The sequence below is a fragment of the Temnothorax americanus genome, unplaced genomic scaffold (genome assembly GCF_048541705.1).
Source record: "Temnothorax americanus isolate GAGA-0224 unplaced genomic scaffold, ASM4854170v1 Scaffold7, whole genome shotgun sequence".
Taxonomy (NCBI): domain Eukaryota; kingdom Metazoa; phylum Arthropoda; class Insecta; order Hymenoptera; family Formicidae; genus Temnothorax; species Temnothorax americanus.
The window spans coordinates 4,682,355-4,705,875 of NW_027509792.1; the positions used below are offsets into that span (position 1 = coordinate 4,682,355).

General features: G+C 44.8%; 1 protein-coding gene across 1 annotated transcript in view; it reads right to left on the reverse strand.

Moving 5' to 3' along the window:
- Positions 1 to 172: 172 nt before the first annotated feature.
- The window catches only part of LOC143906236 (C-Maf-inducing protein), a 33,868-nt gene continuing 10,519 nt past the window's right edge, over positions 173 to 23,521 (reverse strand). Inside the window, exons 2-9 of the mRNA XM_077422162.1 lie at positions 7,828 to 8,013; positions 5,933 to 6,355; positions 5,558 to 5,706; positions 5,379 to 5,468; positions 5,009 to 5,261; positions 3,679 to 3,936; positions 3,214 to 3,514; positions 173 to 2,942 (exon numbers count right to left, since the gene is read on the reverse strand). Coding sequence (XP_077278288.1) covers positions 2,818 to 2,942; positions 3,214 to 3,514; positions 3,679 to 3,936; positions 5,009 to 5,261; positions 5,379 to 5,468; positions 5,558 to 5,706; positions 5,933 to 6,355; positions 7,828 to 8,013 — 1,785 coding nt within the window. The 3' untranslated portion in view covers positions 173 to 2,817. The remainder of the gene's footprint in view (positions 2,943 to 3,213; positions 3,515 to 3,678; positions 3,937 to 5,008; positions 5,262 to 5,378; positions 5,469 to 5,557; positions 5,707 to 5,932; positions 6,356 to 7,827; positions 8,014 to 23,521) is intronic.

A 23,521-nucleotide genomic window follows, 5' to 3' on the forward strand; every position in this document is an offset into this window, starting at 1 on the left:
TAAATGTTAGTGGGGTGACTATTAGGACGCAGTGGGCAAACGATGCAGAAGACGACGACGTTATTCTTCGATTAAACAATTTATTCGTACGAAAATGTCAAAGAAAGATACGACTATTAATAATTTAACGCTGAATCATCCGATCATTCTCGTAACACGTCTAAACAGAATATGTTTTACAGATTTTCACCGACGAAACGGCAACGGCTAGAATTACATGCGAGGAAACGATTTAAGGATAAAACTTAAAGAGAAACTTTTAGCTTTTTGGCGAATCGCCAAAAAGCCAGCGCAAGATCGCGAATCTCGCTGACGAGACGTGAGACAACGAAAGGCGTGACGGAACGGAAATGCTGTGAGGTATTAAATTCGAATTTTATTTGCTTCGCTCACAGGACGTGTATGACGCTTTGTGGAATTAACTTGAGTAATTAATTCGTGGCTCCCTAAGTTAATGATCCTTATTGAAATTGACGTAAACAGTCTTCTTACAATGCTTGTTCCCTTGCGGTATTTACAATAATCGAGACGAGATTTTCTTCTTTTTTTTTCTTTTTTTTTTGTTGCGAAACCGTCGATCGCCGTCGCCACGACGGCCGAATCCGTCTCGTGACGGCCGAATCCTGCTACCTCTTCGAGAGGCACCCTCTCTCGCTCTCTCTTCTCTTCTTTCTCCTCCTTCTTGCCGGCGCTCTAAACACGAGATATCGACTATCCCTCCTAAACGCGTGTTCACGCTAGTACGAGTTGGATCGTGCGACATACATGTAACATTATCGTAATATATAAATACGAGAAAATTCTAGCTAGAGAATAAATTATTAAAATCTATCTAATTAAATCGAAGGAGAAACGGGAGAGAGGGAGATGATTCTTAATAGTCTACCTATCTATTTACACTAGGGAACAAAATGCACGTGTGCGAGTCCGCGTCGTCCGCGACTCTCGAAGTTTCGTCTATAGCGCGGAACCGCGCGCAGCTTCCCGACATCGCGACAGAACGTGGAACGCTTCGAGAAGCTTCGCTTCTTCATTTTTTTTTGTTTTTTTTTTGCTAGAGTAAAGTCACGCTCGCTGTGACGCGACGCGTTGTGGCAGTGGTCGCTCAGAACTCGCTGATTAAGGCAGTTAGCACGCCTCGAACGGAAAGGAGTTAAGTCGGTAGTGTCCCCCCGACGAAAAGGACACTTCACGCAGCGGGATCGATTGGCGGCTGCGGTCCAGCAACGCGCTGACACACGATTGGGAACAGTCTTTGTTTCGGAGATCGCGGAGGATCGTCGCGATCATTGTCGTCATCGTGCTGGTTCTTCGCCAATTATCCGTTAGCCAGGACTCTTATAATTAACGCTGACTCTATTGGATGACGTTAGTAAAGCGTTCGATAATTTTTCTTGTCTGCAAAGGTTTGCAGATAGAAAAAAAAACCTCTCATTGTGCGAAACTATTCGCCAGAAATGAACTATTTGATTCCTTTTTATTGGCGTACTTACTCTTGTTAGCAGAGAGTTTCTCGTGAAGCAGCGGATCGAAATGACTTTCAACTACTCATCGGCGCGAATGACAAACTCGACGCTCGCGTGCTTAATAAATGAAAATCGACTGGCGAATATCTGTAATCTCCGTCAAAAAAGTAATATCGTTAAGATATATGATGCGCACGAATATATAAAAGACTCAAGGGATTGGATGAGAGGAAGATGTGTTTGCGTTTCTACCGCTTTAACAGCGTAAAAACGAACGAAAACAACTTGCCTTTTCCCGGAATTAGAATGGAGGAAGGACTCGCTGAAGCTATTGTTAAAGTTGACGCTCGACGAAACTGGCCTTCGGAGTTGCGTAAAAATGTGAACGGTCGTTAAACGCGATTGTTAGTTCGTTTTCGATCAGAATCGTCGAGGCAACCGCGTTATTGCCACGCGTCTATGCATTTGTTCCCTTCGCTATCCCCAGGTAGACAACTTACCGCGCAAACGTTTCGCGTTTTTCTGGCTCTAATGATCGGCGACTCTTCGACGCGATCGTTACACGTGCCACCTCGCATATTTCTGGAACGGATTCTATGCAAATTCCCGAGAGAGAGAGAGACGGCTCGTCGTTCGCCCGATATTTATTTATTCGAACGAATGTGCGTCTTCCCGGGAAACGTCTGAACTCACGATGCTGGAATGTTTCCTGAAAAGTGCGGTCTCCACTCGATAACGATGCGGAAGGGATGCGCTTTTAAATTAACGTACGTCGTAGGAGCGCGATCGAGCCGCCTAGCTGGCAGGCGAATTTTTCGGAAGAGAATCTCCATCTACAACGTCTCGTGTAAACAATATCAGCTGAAAATAGAAGATACATTTAACGGACACACGGATATATTGATACCGCGTCAATCTATCGCACATCTTTATCGCCCTTTGGAAAGAACAAACTGTCGATCGATTAAACCGGAAGAAGCGAGATACGTCGAAGATACGTAAAAACACGGTAAAAGGCTCTTCACTCATTCCGCACAGTGGTCAGTAGAAGATTTTGTTCCCTCTGGGAAAGTTTCATTGACGAAGGTCCATTAACGATCGATTCAGCGATCGTTATGCTGACCGCGAACATTGTATATTAGCCTAAATCGAAGCAAAACGAACGAATTTATCGCGCACAATGCTCGATATTCGATCGGATTGATTACATCAAGAATACGAACGTCACGTTTGTGAAGTCTCTTGAATTTTTTGTTCCGAACGACCAAGCACCTCAGCGTTGCTTCTTCGTTACGAAGAGTTCTGCGTCACGAAGAGCGCAGATGGTCGAGGTGCTGGACGTGACCTCGGGTCACCAGGCCTCCGTGTATCGAACGTCGAATTCCTGCAGGGCCGGCAGTCGCTTCTTCAGTGACTCGAATGTCTGAGCCGACAGCTTCGTGCTATTCAGGTTCAATTTCCTTAGGCTGGTTAATGCTGTAACAAAGCGATAGCACTTTTTTCGAGCGACAGATCGAAATATAGATTCACAAAAAAAATTGAAAATAAAAATTGAATATGTCGAAATACTTTTTACACTTCTCTTGTTGTATATTGAACAATCAAATCTCATATAATATATCGGATTTATATCTTCTAAATCTAGCTTTTTTATCTGCTTCATACTTTAAGATTAATTTTACCAAATTCTAGCAAAGAAATTAAATCATTATTAGGTACACTGAAGTTCTGGTATCAGGATACTCACAGGCCAACGTGGAGATGCCTTTGTCGGAAACGGGCGTCTCGCAGAGGTTCAGCACCTGCAGCTTCTGCAGGTGCTCGCTGATCATCTGTAGGCCGGCGTCGCCGAATTGCGTGGCCCACAGATTCAGGTATCTCAGCGCCGGTAACTTTATCAGTTGTTCCGCGCAAGCGGACGTCACGGAAGTGAAGGCCAGGCTGAGGCATTCGAGATTACCGAGAGCACGACCGCCCAGCAGAAGAGCGACGTCGGCGTCGGTCGCTCGTACGGGTAGCGTCAGTTTTCGAGGTCCACCTTTTTGTTGCTGACGAAATCGAATACATACATACGTACGTGCATAGAATGGCATTAAGATCTGACATAATTTATCGTCGAATTATCATCAACGTTAGTTCAAAAGAAAAGAAAAGGGAAAGCAAAAGCAGCGAAAAGGTGATCGGGACGCGCGCGACTGGCGAATTCACTTACCAACTCCTGCAGGTTCTTCTGCCTCTGGCAGAGAGCGGCGTAACGCTCCTTCCCGGATTTCGTGGACTCGAGCGCGTTGACTATCTGAAGCCTCGCCTCCTCGTTCGGCAGCAATCGCCACTCGAGCATCAAGCAGAGCGCCTCTTGCGCGGCGTCACAGCCCCGCACCGCCAGCAGAATGCAATCGTCGCCCGCCTGCTTCAGCAGAGACGCGATGAACCTCTTTCGCCGACAGCAGCACGCCAGCAGAGTCGTGAGCTGTCGAGAACGCGCGCTGTTACAACATCTGTCCGAATCTTTCGTGCATTCCAAATGACAGAAAAAAATTCCCACGCTCGTTAATTTAACTTAAAATAGGCCAATGTATAGCGGATTCTCGGCCCGCTCGTTAAAATTCCTCGATGACGGGATCGACGATGGAATTATGATCTTGATTGTAATCAAGAATTGGAATTTACTCGCTGGAAGGATCATTGGACGTCCTCCTGTTCCGTTCCGCCAGCCCGCAATCAACCCGACAGACTTCATTAATTCCGCGCGATTGTGGCGATTCGATTTCGCTGTTATTTCCGAGAGGATTGGAGAATTGATGTTGTCAATACGGGTCCATTGAAGACGACGCGCCCGCGCATCTCAAAAGAGCGATTCATGAATATTCAGGTGGACCTCCGATCGAATCGCGCGTAGAATAATCGACGCTGCCGCCTCGACCTCTCTCTCCCGTGGAGGCGGGAAGAGGAGGAGAAGGGGAGCGAATTGTTTCTGAACAAAACAGATCTTACTCCAGTGTGTGTTATCGCGCGCGGGCCGGAGAGGCGCAATTCGAAACGCTTGGCTCGCGAGATTACGTTACCGAATACACCACACAATCGTTTCACGTGCGGATAAATTCGATGCCGTTGCGCTGATAAGCGCGATATGCGTATCCATCCGCATGTATTCTGTTTATTTCGCCGTTAGATGTTTATATCTTTCGTGCGATCCAAATATGTAAATATCCAAATATGTAAAATTCGGTAGGAACGATTTACACGAGATTAAAGAAGTTAGATAAGCTTTGTAACTTTGCCTCGAGTATCTTAGTCTTCGCGGGAGGTCTTACTGAAGATTTAACATTAATGAGATTTTCCGCACGCGTGAAAAATGCTCCTCATAAATATCATCATCTTTTATAATTAATGAAAATTTTTAGCCGCAAAGAAAGCTACGTTTTAAAGCTCTAACCAAAATTCATTATAAATTCTACCAAAATTGTAATTAATGGTATGCAAAAAAAATATAACAATCTTCGTAAAAAAAAAAAAAAAAAAATATTGATAAAAAATCTCACCATCTCGCCGAACAATTCTCCGCGATCTGGACAAACCGGGTTGGACGGCGCGGCGATGTGCATCCAGCCTGGACGCGGTTCTCTAACAGGCAGCAGGACCCGATGCACCGTGCACCTCGGGTCCTTCGCCAGTCGTTTCATCACGCACAACAACACGGACTCCTGCACTTCTTTCACAGCCAAAGCCTCCTCCGGGAACGGGACGGGCTGCAGTAGTGCCCCGAGACCCGGACGCCAGTCGGTGTACTCCGATCTGCAATGTCGTTTCCCCCGATATGTGAGACGCGTTTAGATTGTTTAGAACCGAGAATTTCAAGCGTGAAGCAGGCAAGATGCGAGAGGCTGGTTTGTCAGTGAGCGCAACACTTACGCGATGTTCAAGACAAGCAGGTAGCACTGCAACGGCGGCAACGACGGCGACTCGTCCTTTTCCAACGACGCGCGACTCGACACCTCGAACCTGCGAATACGGAATCAAACATCGTTGAGAGTTTCGTCTGATTCGCGATACGGGAATCCAGTTCCATTAATAACTTGGGCGAGACTTGCCTGTGGAATATGGCCGCGACGCAGATGGACACGAGATTGGGGAGTACCCGCGGGTGCGGACAATCGCTACCCGGCCCGTGAACCGACGATATGTAGTCCTTGATCGCCTGTTCGCCGTCATTGTTCTCGTACAAAGCGGCGATGAACACCTACAACATACGGAACGCAACGTTATAACTGCACATTCGCGCTTCCCTATCGCTTATTATTTAAGTCACAATTAATTCGCCCAACTAACTAGAATCGTCAGGATAGCAAAGGCTTATTTTTTTACGCCATAATTTGTATACCGTTAAAACGAGAGGGAATGAACGATCTCCCTTGATCTCGCTGTGTAATCAAACAAAGTAGCGTAAGACTTATCAGACGCCTCACCTGCAGCAGCTTTCTCATGTCCGGCGACTTGCCAAAGTCAACGGTGTGCTTGAGGCATCTCGTGATCGCCGGGCTGAGCATCGGGACCAGCTGCGATCGCGGATGCTGTTGCGCCAGTCTGGCGAGTACCTTCGCGAGCGCCGCCGGCGGCGCCGCTTTTTCCAGAAGAGGGGCCGCCACGGCGAGCACGGCCTCCGCCCAGCTCCTGCGATCGCGCACCACCTCCTCGGTTTTCCCGTCCGAGTCGACCTCCGCGCTGGGCTCGTCCAGCAGTTTAATGACCGCCTCGAGCGGCGTGCCCGCCACCCTCTCGTCCTCGAGCGGCGTCCACAAGGCGAAGTCCACCATGGTGCGCAATTCGCGCAGTATCACCTCTTCCCGAGTGCTCATCGACACGAGGTGTTGGTATTTGAAGATATTTTTCTACGGGCAGAGACGGAACGGTTCCGGATGATTCGTGGTATTCGAACTCGAGCTATTTAATCGGCATGTTCTATCGTTAACAATTCGGAAACAAAAAAAAAAAAAAGCCTCAAGATAGTAAATATATAATATGGAAAGAGAGAGATGCAATATAAAGAAATGATACGTAAGTGTGCTTATAAATTGAAGAAAAAATTATTATAACAAAATTTATTATTATACGGTTTGCGTGGGAAGTTGGGGTCCCATGTGGAATCATTTTATGTTAAGAAACAACTTTCTTATAAGAGTCGCTGAGAAGGTTACAATAATAAAGGTTGAGTTTAGGTTTAAGGTGAAAGTGCAGAGGAGGGTCGGATTCCCTCCCGCGCTTGTACATGTACTATTTTCACCTACCTACATATTAGTTATTTATGTCTTTCAGTATTGAGAATATTTTTCAAACTTCTTTCGTGACAACTTTTTAATAAATAACGAGCGACTTGCTAAAACCTTTTAAGAATTACCCAGAAAGTTGATCTTTATAATAAATGTGTGTGTGTGTGTGAAGGACAAGGTCATTGGAGGTGCCTTCCCTATAACAAGAGTTTTACTTTATTTGCTGCTAAATAAATATAAAAATTGGATCAATTGAAATTAAATGCCAAAATGTCATTACGACGCATTACCCGTGTCTATAGAACTGGCAAAATTGAATTAAAACAACTGGCGAACATGGTCAATCTCGGTAAAAGTCATCGACATCCAGACCGTACGGACGATGTTTTCATTGGGAACATATAACGTCGTAAACGATAAAATTCGATCAATCTTTATGGTCGGTCCGATCGCTGCGATTTACTCGTCGCGCCTCGCCACGACGAGAGGCTGATTAATTTCCCGGCCGGATATTAAACCGCTCGCGGCAACCTCCATAAAACACTGACGTATCCGGGAGATTTGATCCGGTCGAGGACGATCGGGAACGTTCGCCTCTCTCGCGCCGTTATCACTTCCTTCTGCTCCGGCCTCACATTGTCGGGCGTTAATAACGCCTATGTTTGCTCTGCCGTTCTCTGCCGATGCCACGTCAGGCATTGTGGAAGGCCGATATTTTAAAAAATATTTGGTATCAGCGTTCGCATTCGCGGCATAAACGGCATCGATCGTTCTCCGCTCGAAAAACGCCATTCGAAACATGGGCAAACACAATGCTCTATTGTTAGCTTAAAAACTTAAAAATTGTTCAAAAGTCCATCACTTTTTTATCGCTATTAACACAGTAAACAAGCAGTGATGAATCTCACAACGTGGCCAAGCAATAAAATATGAACGTTAAATCCAGTCAGTTCCGACGATATTCGCATTTTATATCTGACTCTTATTCTTCAAAATTGTTTACGTTTAAAACTACTGCGTCGATGGAAATAATTAATTAAAACGGACAACAATAAACGATAATAATTTTTCTTAAATAATAAATGATAATTTACCTTCCATAATATCGAGTGGTACCACTGGTCCCTCGTGTAAGCGTTATTGGCTTGCAGAAGAAGCGAACCGTCTGGTAGGACGATGCTGAGGCAGTTCTTATACGCGGGGTCCCACCTAGCGACAACATACTTCCGGACCTCCGACATGCTGCTGTACGGAACGGGTTGCTGAAGAAAACCCGTCAGCTAAAAGAGACGAATAAAGGAAATTTAGAGATCATAAAGAAAGTTGAAAAAAATTTGATGGCTTTTTTCAAAAAGCGTTGTAATCAAATAATGATATCACTAACGAGTATAATCGGATTAAAAGTGTTATAAGCTATTTTGAGCTCGTTACCATTAAAAAAAAACTATTATGCAAAGTGCTAATACGCATGTAAAATCTCCACAACATGTAGAAATAACTCGATTTCCATACATCAGGATATATAATGTATCCTGATATATTTATAATATATAACTAGTTAATATATAACGTCGATATATTATTAATAAGCATAACAAAAACAGTAAAATTAATTACGTATAATAATCGGTCCAGTTAGCGGTTTCGCTTATATAATGAAGAGATTATTTTTATGCTCAAGCTGAGCTAAAAATAATCTGTCATTATAATTTTATTAATCTGTCATTAATTTATCTGCGTCAGAATTATTTCGTATTCATTATCGAGAATTATTTTACAATTGGCAAAAAAAACCCGTGGTAATTACATTCTACGAAAAAAAGAGACGAAGAGAGAAATTGTAATAAGATTATAATCCAGTGACTTGTCATAAATCGAAATGGCTTTTCGCGGCGCGTTTCATTGTGGAAAAACACAATCAAATGGAATCTATTATATGCACATCGATCATCAATCATTTTCCCGATTTATGTCGGACATAATCGCGGATTATTATTGTCGTTTGACGTATGAACTTGACAAATGAACGTCATCTATCGATTACATAAGTTCGTTCACATGAGGCAGATAATAAGAATCTCTCATATGTAATATCTGCAATTATTCCGCAAAAAGTCATTATACCGATAACCAAATGAAAAAATGTCACGCAAATTTCTTTACAGCGAAATTAAAATTAACCAGCGCACAACCGCACGTTCGAATTACGATTCAGAAAAGAACGGTGAATTATTATTATTAAGTTCATACGATTTCTTCTTTCAAATTACTGATTTACATTTCTTACACAATTACTGATTTAAGAAGAAAAGAGAGAGTTCCGTTCTAAATGATTAAATTTGAAATCGATAATCGCTATTTTAAATCACACAAAAAACGCCGCGCGATTTCGTTTTCAGCTTCGGCGAACACGACGATTTTTTTTCCCCCCAACAACTTAATATTAAGCCTCTGAGGTAGTTTTCCAGACTTTCGACGCGCACACAGATCGGCCTTTAGAAATGACGCAATCATACTTGCCGTAACGAGGTGTATGAATGTATAAAGCGATACCAGCGAATCTCTATCTTTCTCTCTCTCTCTCTCTCTCTCTCTCTCTCTCTCTCTCTCTCTCTCTCTCTCTCTCTCTCTCTCTCTCTCTCTCTCTCTCTCTCTCTCGCCATGGCAACAAAAAAGCCGACTTGGCAAAGACGCGAGAAGGAGAGATGGAAAGGGGAAAGAGGGAGGGTGAAAAAGGGACGGTGAATCGAGGGAAAAGTTGCATAATACAGCCTGACGAGGATAATGCGCCCTGGTTCGCACATCACTTCGGCGGTGTCTCGTGTTCTGAGACTGCAGCGCGGGGGATGACGCGGTACCTTGTGCATGTATGCATCGTATATGTGTGTGTGTGTGTGTGTATTCGTGTGAATACGCATTCGCGTGGCCATTGCACGTGTAAACGTAATATCGGCGACCAGCGCACACAGGGACGCGAGCACCTGCGTGTGGAATAGTGAATGACGTCAGCGCGGGGTGCCGCGAATCTAGGCCGAGGGTTGAACGACTGTTGGAGCAGACTCGACCGAATCTGGGGCACTGCATCCCCTTCGCTAAACGCGGCCGAAAGCGATGCTATGCGAGCGAAACAGGAGCCCGCGCCGATCGCGCTGGAATTCGCGCAATTGTCTTGCGGAAGAGTGCGCGTGGCCGATCCCAATTTCAGTTCGCGATCGGAAGTGCGTGTTAATTTGCGCGGTTAAACTCCGCGAAACCCGATCCGACCGGAAAAAGGTACGATTGCGGCAAAAGGGAACGCGAGCGAGGTGGAAGAGAAGCGAATAAATCATTGAGGAGCTGCGTGATCCGCGCGCCCCCTCAATGCCGCGCACTGATAAATATATGATAAGCGCTCTCAAATGCAGAGATTGCAGAGAGAAAAAGAATCACGCTCCGCGGCGAGGAATGGGAGACCCGCCTCGTATGCATTTATGTGGATCAGAGAATGATTTACTTTGTGTTTGCCCGACGAGCCCGGGTCTGCAAATCGGACGTAGTTGTGCGTGTGCTGTTAAATAATATAGCTGAATAATTAAATGATGAATAAAATTCGCTTGCGTGCGGCAAATGAGCTGTATTTCATGAATAAATATCCCTTTTACGTTTGGCCCGCGTTCATTAAGACTTTATGCATATCACCGATTAAATAAGGCCGGTATTCATAGTCGGCTCTTATATTTAACCATCTTAAGTACAATTTTAAGATGCCATTTTAACCAATCACAGAGCCGTATTAGCATATTACTTAAGATATTACTTAAGACGGTTTTGAAATACGATCTGATTACGAATACCGGCCTAAGTTTGAAGTTTCGTTGTTCACGGCGAGGATGTGGCATTTATGCGCGATGCGCTAAAAGTAAAAGGAAAAAAAGACGGTCCGCCGCGCAGCGCGCTGCGGACGTTTACGCCGTTACAAAGGGCGCGCGACGTGAATAATATGCAACTTTTTTTTTCGCCGTATCTTTCGATTCCAAGGTCATCTTTTGTAAACGGCTTCACGCTCTTTTTATGCATCTGTGCTACGGAGACTGCCATGCATATGCATGCACCGTGCATATTCATGCGTGACGTAAACGATAACGAAACGACTGCGCCCATCGCTTAATTCCGCGAGAATAGCTAAATTTCGCGTATACCCGTAATAATAACTTGACGCACAGGTGTGCGACTATTATTCCCGCGCTCTCTCGGCTTATACTGGCTTATACCGCCGTTCAAATCGCACGTTTCGTGCGTGGCGACGAAAAGCCGGCCGCGGGCGCCGCGCGAATATACGCGAGCTCCTCTAATTAAGAACGATGGCTAACATATTATATCGCAATGTACATACACGCGCGTCGCTATCAAGGATATCGAACGTCAATGCGTAAAATGATGAATAAAGCTGCAGGCCTGTGAACGATACGAGCGCGGCCTCTCTCTGACTGTAAATTCTCTTTTCGCTGCACTGTCGGTTCGTAAACGGGGAATTATATACGTGCAATTTGAGATGTACTCTATACGCGAAAAACTCGATTCCGCAGTCCACGCTGGTAACCGAATAAGCGTAAATCCCTCAACGACCCGTCATTGGATACCCGCAAACACATTATATACACACGATCGTTTCATTTTCGGCGCCGGAATCAGCCTTTTTCATTCGCGATGCCTATTTTTTGCTTCCGCGCGACACGCAATTATATAATTCGAGGCTGCGATTGCATTGGTCGATCAGGACGTAAGCGCGACGAGCCGCTCATTATCACGCACAGACCAGAATGACGCGTTATCGTATTCGCAATTGCGTTTCAACCAAATTGCGATTGTTTAATTTGCAGATCGGCGGTCAGCGTGTCGAGCGATCGTGCGTTATACATATGGAAAAAGGGACGAAGGCAGGCATGTGGCTATATCGCCTTTGTGTCGCCACTTACGATAAATGGCATCGCATTATCTTATAAGCGCATCGCGTATAACGTATAAGCGACGATCATTACAAACGTTCAACGCGCCGGAAAATAAAATACCTTAGAAGCGCCGTGTGGAATTTGTAAAGCAACGATGAAAACCGTCGTTGAATTTCACGAAAAATTCTCCATTCGGTGCCAGCAAAAATGTCACAGCCGGGCCGGAATCTAGTATCGATCGACGAAACGTGTATTCCGAGTTGATCGGAGAGTTTATACCTTCTTTTTGTTACATTGTATATTATTGAAATTTTTCCGTTATTACAATTTTTTATCGGCTTGCATAAAGCGACGAGGTCAAAAGAAGAGAAAAAAAACGTTAGGAGGAATGACGTTCGCGCCGGCTCATCTCCGCGGAAAATATTATAGCGGAAATATAATATAAAATGTTACGACGCGAAATCTCTCATACTTATTGTGTCGTTGTCTGCCCGCTCTGCCGCGTGATGCATTTATGTAGCAGAAATTCTTTCGATTTAGTATCGCGACAAAACGTCCAATTACATAAAAGGAAGGCAGAGACATCGCGGGCACGTGCCGCAAAATTGCACGTGGCCAATTTGTCACGTAACATACAAGGCATATGGCGCGACCCGCACGATATCGTGACACATGTCGCTACGGGTTCCTCGTCACCTATCGATTATAAACGTTATGCAACGTTACGCGGCTTTGCGCCTGCAGACGTCGAAAGAGATATCGATATTAATAACGAGATGTGACACATAAAACGAGAGTACCGAGAGTAATCTCGATAATTAAAATTTATTATATTGGTATGATAAAAGTATCATCTCTCTCGATCTCTCAATAAATTAAATGCTTTATTTTAATAACGATTCATATTTCGAAGAGCTTTAAGATGCCTTCGTTACGCGTAAAGCGATTGTGCCGAACAATCATAATTCCCTCATTTCAAATATTTAATTCTAAAAAAATAATTATATTTTTCGCATATCAATAATAAGCAGGTTTATATATAAAACGCTCCTCCTCCTCCTCCTCCTCCTCCTCCTTGTCTCAATATAACGGAATTAAACAGGCACGATCGGTATTTTCGTTCGTTGATTATTTCTGACGTCGTCACAATTTCCGAGGTCGTTGATCTCGGCGGTGTCTTTAGTTTCAAATCGTGAGTCGTGCATTTGACAAATAATTTGTTTATAGCGCAAAAACGAACGAAACGCCGCCCGCTACAGTATTGTCGCAAATTTATCGATTCACGATGTTTAATAACATATTCCTTCGTTCTCTCGAAATTGCGAGACGCACGTGACTGCGTCACGTCGTACATGCGGGGTGACTGGCGACGTCCAATCTCCAATCTTCAACGGAAACGCGAATCCGCGATGCGGATGCAAATGCTTTTGCCACGTTACTTTATGGACCCTTTATACATTGCGCGGACTCTCAAAAATAAAATACAATATTTTGCTCTGGAAAGTAATTCGAGCGTATTTCCCTCATTTTCCTTCCACAAAGGAATATTTCAAAACTGGTTGTCACTTGCGGGACAACTTTCTTTCTCTCCACTCTTCGCTAATTCTTAAAATAATTTTTGTGACGTACTTACGCTAGAAGAAAGGTTTCGCTTACAAAATGTCTTTTGGTCCGTCGGATAAATCAGTAGACTCGCCGCGGAGAGGATGTAGAACCGGCCGTAAAACACATCGGGGGCGCGGATCTAAAAATATCCGCGTCCGTAAAAGCATCGTCGCCGGCCCAATCGCGCCGACGAAAACAATACAAGATAAACGAGACCAGCGGCGAAATGAATCGATTGTTGGCGAACGATAGCAGATTGCGATTCGAAATATCCCCAGAGAGATTGGTGGCGGCACAAACAGTTTTCCCAAGCGGGATGACGTACGGTGAGTCGCGAAAATTTTTACGAGATCGGAGATTGCGGGATATTTTATCATACGTGCGATATCCGTACCGCATTTTAAACGCATCATACATGCGATATACGTCTGTATCGGTTCTTTCGTAGATACATAAAATGCTCGCGATAACGAAACGCGAACGAACGAGAAAATGTATTAGCGCTCATATTACACGTATTAGTTAAAACTGATAGCAATCGCTTTTTATTACGACATAACGAGTCAAGTAAACTCGCTCGGAAGTCAGTAAATTTCGCAAGAAATATGTACGGCACGTACTTTTAACATGAGTCACTTTAAACGTTCTTATCAAAATGTGACACCAGATGTTCGAGCGAATTCAATAGCGACGTCATATTATAGGGTCGACATGCGGCAATTATATATTTTCGAAAGAATTTCCTCGAATTCGGAAAAATCTAGATATAAAGAAAAAATTCTGGTTTTGAGAGAAATAACCGTATAGATATGAGAGTTTTTAACCAGCGATTTGTATAGAGATAGAGAGCTAATATTGAGATAGACGTTCGAGGAAATCCTGGAAACTTCGGCGGCCTCGCGGTCGAGCAATTTCGTTAAATTGACGTTAAAACACGCCGATTGATTCGAGTCGACGCGGGGAACCGCGACGTGCAGAAGGCGTGTATTGGCAGCCGGAGAGCCTGGGCTGCTGTCGGTGACATTTCCTTCTCCGCCGAAATATTAATTCCTGTATAATATCCACACGTACTTAACGCGCGGTGGATCCATCGCGTTGCGAAAAGGAGAGAAAAAGACGGAGGATTTTTTCTCTCCTTTCGCCCGACGCGGAATGCGTTTGTCCGGTTTCATCCAGTAGAAACGAGCCGGATGTGACGCATGTACGGGATAATTTATCCTTCCTCCCGTCCGTGACGGTCCATAAAACGAGAATATTTGTTCAGGATTAATCCTTTAACTGTCCTCACACACGTATATACGTGCAGTATTAGATACCGCGAATATCTCCCCGATTCATTCTCGTGTACGCAATCACGCTACTCCCATTGGCGTTGCGTTGTCGCGAATAGCGTATATATTGCATCGTGACAGCGAGATCTCTACCGTGACGAAGTTTGATTGACGTTTTCGTGCTGATGTCAGCTAGCGCTCGAAAATTATTCATTAGGACGAGATTACATCGCGTTTCGTTTGTAGATCCGATGGTAACCCGATGTAGCCGAGAGATTTCCGCAGCCGCGCTGGCGATCGCTGAATTAAATTCGTTTCCGTTTTGACTCGCCGAACAATGAACAGCGGACTATAAATTCAGATCGAATCGTTTCAGATTTCGACTTTGAGCGGCTCACAATGAGTAATCAGGCGGAGACGGCGCTTGTATTTAAATTATTTTAATTTAAAGCGGTCTGCTTCCCTCCCTGCTCCCTCTTTCTCACTCTTACTTTATCTATCTCTTGAATACGCTCGTCAAGTTAATCGCTTATCTTTATTAATTAACTTGTAGCACTGCGGACTTACGTCATACGTCAACGTCACACGTCGACATCTATCAAATGTCAAGCATTCTTATTCTTGTGCAAATTTTCATGCTACATCTTTCCGTTCTAATAGCATACGATTTACATAGCGCTAGATAATAGTTGAATCAGGTTTTCTCATTAACCTTTATTGCATATGCGTCGCTTAATTAGGTTCGATCGGGTACGTCAGTGCGACAAACGTAAACGCGTTTACGTTCAATTACGAATCGTAATTGAAATACGAAACGCAATAAATTACCTCTGATGTATCGCTTTAAACATATAACTTATTCTCTCTTTTTCTCTCTCGATAAATTTTCTATTCGCACAAATAACCCATTATACGTGTGACTAAGGGATAGCAATCTCGAATTGCACGCGGAATTACCTCTTAATGGCTTCGCCGGAGAAATATAGTGAGAGACTTCCCGGCCAGAATCTGAATATCGGCTGAAATTTTTCAACGCGCTCCACTTCTGCTCCCAAGTCGCGCCAAACGTTTGCGCCCGGCCGCTGCTTGCCGAACGGAACGCCGCGTTAGACGCGAGAGACGGCTGCTTTTACGACGCTTCTCTTTCAAGTTCCAAGAGCCACGAAAACGAGCTTATATTTTTACGGCTGCCGTAAAAGCTAGCGCGCTTCCGCATCTCCGCGATTGTTTTATGTGCCGCACTTTGTTCCAGTTACCCAGCGAGAAGAACGCGATATATATCCCGCACACGCGAGCGCGCGTCGCGTTAAATGTCGTGAAAAATTAATTGTCACGCGAGATTTGCATAGAATAGGAAACGGCGTGAATCGCAGAGTTTTTATAGATTTACGTCATCCGTCCCCTTAAAAGAAAAAATAAAAAGAAATTCAAGAAGGGCAAAAGGTGGTAAAGACCGTTCAAACGTAGCTTACGTAACGTTGCGCACTTGAAAATTCGCAGCAACGGCATATCGGTATTCTCATGTAAAAAAAGAAAAAAGTTTACGTTACGATACACGAGTTTTGTAGTTAACTACCCCGGGGGTTCCGAGCGTTCCGAGTAACGCGGTCCCTCCCACGGGATATTAACTTTTAAAACTAATTCGCCGCTTTTTTCATTTTCGAGTTTAACGAATTTCAGAACTATATTCCAGAAATTCATATACGTTTCCACGAACCCCGCGAGCGGGTAGGCGATATATGAAGGCCGAGTTCGCGTCTTCGTCGTAAGACTCGTGCCGTCGAGATGAGGCAAAAGGACGACTCGAACGCACATACGCGTTTCGTGTTTGCTCGCATTCTGCCGCTATTTGCCTATTCAAGTGAGATCCGCGCTAGGTCGTCGTTATTCCACGGCACTCTGCAGCCGCTAATTGGGGATGCCGTTGAAATTCCGCGACCGTGTTCTACCTACGCGAACCGCGATCTTCCCCGTCGGCCAACCTAGCCGTGAAAGCGATTTAGTCCACCGCGAGTCACCGCGTCTCATTATCTCTGATACCTTAAGGTACTCGCCGCCTCATTACCGGGGTTTAAATTACACGCGCAGCGATCTGCATGTGCGCCGGCATCTAATTACAGGGAATATTCCACTGCGACCTCTTCGCGGTACGGGTTTCTTTCTCGTTGTTATTCGTGCTTTTTTCCTATCGACAATTTAAAAAGAATGGAAAGAATCCGTCTCGCGGCTGGAAGACGTAGGATCAGAACGTTCCGAGAAGAAGCCACTTCGCTTTCGACTCGGAAATCCCCACGCTTCCATCAACGATATAGGCGTTCTGGCGAGTCGTTCGTGCCTCGGCGATTCAAATCCTAACAGTTCCATCATTCACCATCGCGAGGAGAGAGATTTCGGTGACGTGCCAAGGCCTCCGGTCGTCTAGCAACCTATTTACGCAACGACGCGACGGCTTCTTTTTCTTCTTTTCCTTTTTTCGGATTCCTTTATTAGGCGCGATGTTACGCCTTCTATCTTCTTATTCTTCCATATTTTCCTCCCTCGATTATCTGATGCGAATTGTCGATTACGTAAAATACTCGGTAGATAGGTTCTCGATTATTCTTAAAAGCAAATGATTTTTCAAGTTGTTTGATCGTGAGCTCACTCGGAAGAGCTGCGCGTCAGATTCGTCTAAGTGCCCGCAGAGAGATTCGTCGAAAATAAATGAATCATTCGCTTAATTACATTCTTACGTCCTCATTTTGACATCCTCCACTTACTTACGTACCACTCCATTCCGGTTGTGGATCGAAGCCGGCAATTAATCAGAATTCTCCAAAGATTTCTCACGGGGCTATTATACATTCCGCCACGTCCCCTCCCCCGCCTCTCTCTCTCTCTCTTTCTACGGCTGCTCCTTCGTTCGCAGGAGCCGCTTCTGCTCCCGCAATTCCTCGCCAAGGGATTCTCGCCCGATGTTGTTCGAAGGCCACGCAAAACGAGACGGCGACCGGTATTTTACACGGCGTTAGGCGCGAGGAGCGAAGCGAACGTTCTGCTCGAACACATAGCCCAGGGTCAGCTTTGACGTCAGCGGAACACACGCTCGTACACAGGCACGCGTGCACGCACGAACGCTCACTCGCTCGCTCGTATGGAGAGAACCGCGCCCGCAACATTCGACTCGCTCGTGCCGATTCGTTCGTTCACCGTCCCGAAACTATTCTCCTCTTCCCCGCCGTAAATTCTCCCAGTTGATCCGGAAAAGATTTCTTCTCGACGAGAGATCGCGTGTCCTCGAGGCACCTGCAGTTTCCGAACGATTGAAGATAATGGGCTGCTCTTCTTGGCGTACGGAGCTTCAAGAGAGAAAAATCCTGGCAAGATCGCATTCCTCAGCCGACGGGATTCCTGATAGAATTTTTATTGGACGTTTAGCTAGACAATGATATACGGAAACTGTACACTGTGCGGTCAATAACCTCCCACGTTCTTCTGGGAAAAATCGTCTTCGATCTGGCCAAAGAAGCCGTAATTTAAAAGGGACAGCTGGTAATCCTGGGATATGTATACATATACACGTGCGCCGAAACTCCGTCGCTGTCGTATATCACTAGCCGCGATTTGGTCTCGTCGATCTCCTTCCGGATTATCCTTCGCAGGAAAAAGAGACGCGTTGCCTACGATATATTTCGCGTATACGCTTCGGTCGCGCGTGTCGATTATGTGAAGAGGTCAGAGGCCGAACCCCGGCGTGAACCTCATTCGACGGAGATTTGGGTATTCGCGTGCGTCATCGTCGCGTGGTTTGTGCGTGGACAGAAGCAAGGATTTTAACCCCGTAACTTTCAAAGTATGATCGCCGTACGGCTCGAATCGATAATAACGCGACTTTCGTCGCCAAGATTAATCCGCGAAACGCATTTTTCACAATCGCGCTCTCTCGTCCCGCTCAGCCCCTTTTTATCTTCTCTTCCTCCTTTCCGATCGGCCCGAAGAGAGCCCGCGCGCGGCGGCTGTTCACGTGTTTTGCTTGGCACGCGAAAGCGAGCGATGAGGCGCTCGAAGGAAAAATGCATTTAACGCGTCGCAATTTGCATTTGATTACGCTCAGGACTTAGCCGGTGTTGTATGCGCGGCGCGAGAGAGTGACTCTGTCGTTTCGCAATCCGATCCGGCGCGTTATAACTTATGCATGGCGAAAAAAGATGAAATAACGATCCGCCACGGACATTGTGTGATCGTACATACATAATTATAGCTTTTTCTCGCGCGACAAAACACTTGACAATGCGACCGATCGTCCGCGCTTTGTATCCGGCTGAAAAACCCGCTGGGTTTCCCTACAATCTTCGCGTCGGACAGTATAATCTCTACCACGCGGCGCGGGCTGCTCCCGCGCGTGGATAATATCCGCCTTTTTACTTACAGTTCTGACGAGCGCGTCCCGCGTAGAGCCATTACGCGAGATTTATACAACGTCGCTGATCCACGTCGTTTTATTTAACGGGAACAAGGTAAATATCAGACGTTAACGCGTTTACGTCAATGGTTCTTTGTACTTGTATGCACACGTATAAACTGCAATCTAGAACTATTTACGCGCGTAATGATCGTGCATCCCGGAGTGAACTGGAAACAATATAATAACTAATAACGGATCCTTGAACCGCAATTACTCGATCATCCGCTGGTGATAGATATAGACGAATTAGATTAATTACGCCTCAATTACCCGCGTGTAATGACCGCGGTGCGTAATGAATTCACTTATTCAGACACGTCAAATGACACTCCGATGGATCTTTATTGCTATTAAAGTCTAAAGGATTTTTGAAAGCGCTTCTGTGTCACAAAAAAATCTATAAAAATTCACGTATGAGCTTTAAGGTTTCAAAAAGTGATTTCTGTACTTACATAGGCCGGAACTGTTGCAATTTTTTTTTCTATTCTCCCGTAGGAATCATAAATGAAAAATCGACTGTGCCCTAAAAGGCCCACCGTGTCCGCGCAGTGTTAATAACGTGTGCGTGAACGAGCAGAAAGCATAACTGCGCGTCCGCGACGATTTACGAGCGAACGCACGCGAAAATCGTGGCTTTTTCTCTCTCGGACGCTATTAAAAAATATTTTCACGATCCGCGAGCGGACAGATTGATGTATGTACATACGCGTATGTGTTATTCATCGCATCTCCGCATAAATATGCGCTAATCATCGCCATCGAGCGGACGGTCATCGATGCCGCGCGTCGCCGGCGGCCGCGCGAAATTTTTCAGCGTCGCGCAACAAGCGCGAGGAGAACGCGCCGCGCCGCTCGGTTTTCTTATTCAAATCGCTGCACGAAATGCAGATAACTTAAACGAACGTCACGTCGCCTCGGCCATTTTTAGAAATTGATTATAATAACCGTTTCGACCGATTACAATGGTCGCAGTCTTATTTATGGAACGACCGTATAGTTGTACGATGCTATATATTTATAATACGTAATGCGGGAGAGAGCACCGTTCTTGCAAATCCGATCTCCGCGGACGCGTCTGTAATATTTACGCAACGTTCAATTGCATTTTGCAAAATATTCGATTTTCCCTGTTATTAATATTTATTATGGATTCCCCTTTGAAGATAACGCGTCTGATTTTAATCAGTCAGTAGTCAGAAAAATACGCACGACGGGTTCACGCGTGTGAAGGATATGCTAATGTAACTTTGATTCCGCATTGACGCAAGATCATATTATTTTAGCTCGCATATGTGTATGCGTTTAGATTCAATGGAATTGCAAATCACAAATAGCAACTGCGCGAGCGGAGACTTGTGAAAAAGGACGATCGCGCGTTTGTGCGCAAAGTACGAACTATACGAGAGCACGAAGATCCGTCGCGATTCCGTGAATAATTTATTATTGTATTTTCAGTTTTCCCGCCTTGTCACGGTTTCACTTACGGTGGCACGCTATCGATCCTCGGTCCTTCATATCGCGTCACGGCAAAACTCAAAATAATCCGCCGACTAAATCTGTCTGTCTGTTTCGAATCAGTTCGTTCATTGAGTTATATCGTCAGAGCTCGAAGTTAAGTTTAGCTAACTAACTAAAGTACGACCGTTTGATCAATCGAGCGTACGTAGAACGGCTATATACGCAATATTTTACAAAGGTTTCGAAGCGGATGGCCCCGTTTTGAAATCGAATTCGCGATAAAGGTCTTCCCCTTCACGCAGACACGTATACATTCCGAAGATATTATATCGAAGAGAAATATAATATAACGGGGGGATAAATATATACCTGTCTGAAACACATTTATTGCATTGGTACCAGAGATATTAGTATCAAACGCGACATTCGAACGCCTGGCATTGTTGCGTGACGGAGAAAGGAAACTCAATTCCACAGAAGCGACTCAAACGCGCGATGAAAAAGAATCGTTTGTGATCAGCATGGCTTCGCCGCATCGTTCACCGAATACTATTGACGCGAGGGTGGCATTACACACATGTGGCATTCAACGAAAACCAAGCCATCACCGTCATTAACGTGCGACATGATTCCAGGTAGAGCATAAAACTCATCACGATCCCATTATGAATTTAATGTACTGGGATTCCGCGCGTAATTCTTCTCGATCGCCCGCGACAAACAGACGAATAAGGAACTTCTCTCCCAAGTTCTCTCGTCCCGCGAACCGAAGATGATCCGAACGTGGATATATAATGACATCGCCGCGGTATCGGCCGGTGTATTACGCTGTTTGCTTCGCCCAATTGAAATGGTGTTAATTGCGCCCGTCGTCAATCGGCGAACACCGGTCGGCCATTAGCAGTATTTGCGTCGCGAGAAACACTTTACTCCTGCGTCACGTAATAATATATCTAATGGCATCGCGTGTTACCCAAGACGAGTTTCCTGCCCATCCTCAGTTTATGCCACGGCAATAAATGGAGCGCGTAAATGCCAAAAGCCGCGGGCGGTTAAAGGAGCCGCCCCGACGGTTTACAGCCTCGATTTAACGCGGCAATAACGCATTCGATCACAACGCAGCCAGCGCAATCGATTTCTTCTTATTATTTTGTATAACGTATGTACATACAACTGATTCAAGTTCGTATTCTTTCAAGGGCTTTCCTAAAAATAAAATCTTAATTTAAATATATAATACAACATTAAATATAAATATTAAGAAATAAAAATTAAGCTGATATACAAGACTCGCAGGTTCTTATTCTTGCTTTCTTCCATTATTTCTCTTATATACGGAAACGTTTTAATTCCAAGTTCCGCGATCTTCAAAGTGCATCCCCAAATGAATCCGGGCAATCAAATACCCGCGTATCAAATGGTATACTTTGATGTGCCAGGCTCTCGCAAGTTCCTTCATTCCTGCAGCCGTCGCCGTCTTGCGATGGCAGGGGATCACGGGTATTGCGATCCGTTTCAATTGCCGTTCGACTTTTCGCCGAACTCCAGGTGCGTCAGAGCCGCTCAGGCACTGACACTCTAGTGCGTCACACAATACAATTTTGTTTAACGCTCATTCATTCCGACGTAAACTTGTTATTGCATATGCGCATTTTTTTTTTTTTTTTTTTTTTTATAAAAGAGAAAAAGGCCGGAATAAAGTACATACAGCGCGAGGTGCGACGTTCAAAGCCAGCCGTTTCTCGTTCTTTTTCAATCGTGCTCGACGTGCAACGTGCAACGTCTGTTTCGCGTTAATACCTCGCGCGCGCGAATATTTCACGGATAAATTCTATTATAACATATCGTATTTCCAATTTTCCGTAATGCGATATGTATACACGTGCGTAGAATAACAGAATTTCGGCGCATTATCGTAGCTATTTTGCATTATTGATACCGCACTCGCTGTTTCACAAAAGCACAGGACATTGTTCCGCATGCTGTTAAATACATTCTCTCAAGCACGAGTGATCTTCATCGCTATAATTCCGCCTATTTAATTCCATACCAGGAACCGATGGCCATCAACGGTAACAACCGCTTTACGAAAAGCGAGCGGCGTTTCAATGTCCAAACGATTTCTTCGCGGTGTCAAGCATAATTTTATCAATAAATTGCACGAGCGGTTAAAGATTCGTCCGAGCGAAATAGAGTGAAAGGCGACACGTGAAACATTCGTCGTGGACATTTCGGTCAATTCGCGATTTTTATTCGATAAATGGGGGGGGGGTAATAATACGCGGGATTTACGATTCGTCGCGCAGTGCGAGAGAAAAAGCGATAAAAAAGCGACCGCCGGTTATTACGGCGATCCTGCGCGGTCGCGGAGCAACGGCACGGTCGTTAAAAATCGACGATAATTTCCCCGTGCAGTATAGGAGAAAAATAATTGCATCAGCGAGCGTACGGCGAAACCGTTACGAGCGTCCTTCGCCGCTGCACCGCCTCGCGCTCGCACAAAAGCGTCGCGTGTGCGCGCGCGTGGCGGCTTCTCGGCGCGAACATAGTTACGCGTTATCTGTCGTGAATAAAATTGCAGGCTATCGACGCATAATACCGGTGTGACTAATACTCCGTAATTCACGAAGTCGCCTCGATAAATCCGACTTCACCGTCCTATCGGAGACGCGGTTCCGCGCGTCATTTCCGCACGAGAACTAAATGATATTCGAACACATCGATAAAATTCGTTAATATTATCTTTCAGAACGTATATAATTATTTAATTTTGATTATATTACACATGTATAATTCAATTATATATACAATATTAATATAATTATATTATATATTATATTTTTTTCATTATAATTTAATTATATTGTATTTCGTTTGAGTAATCCATTTGGGTTTTATCTCACTGATATAATTCACTATATACCACTGCGAAGTCCGGATTCAAGAAAACGAGCGTGTATTACATGAATACGAACGAACGCGTCTTTACGAGAATGTCGCCGTATCGCGTAGCAAAATTTGTTAATTGAAGCGACAATAACTGGAATTGCCCGAATCAGTATATAGCGCAGTTTAGCGAATT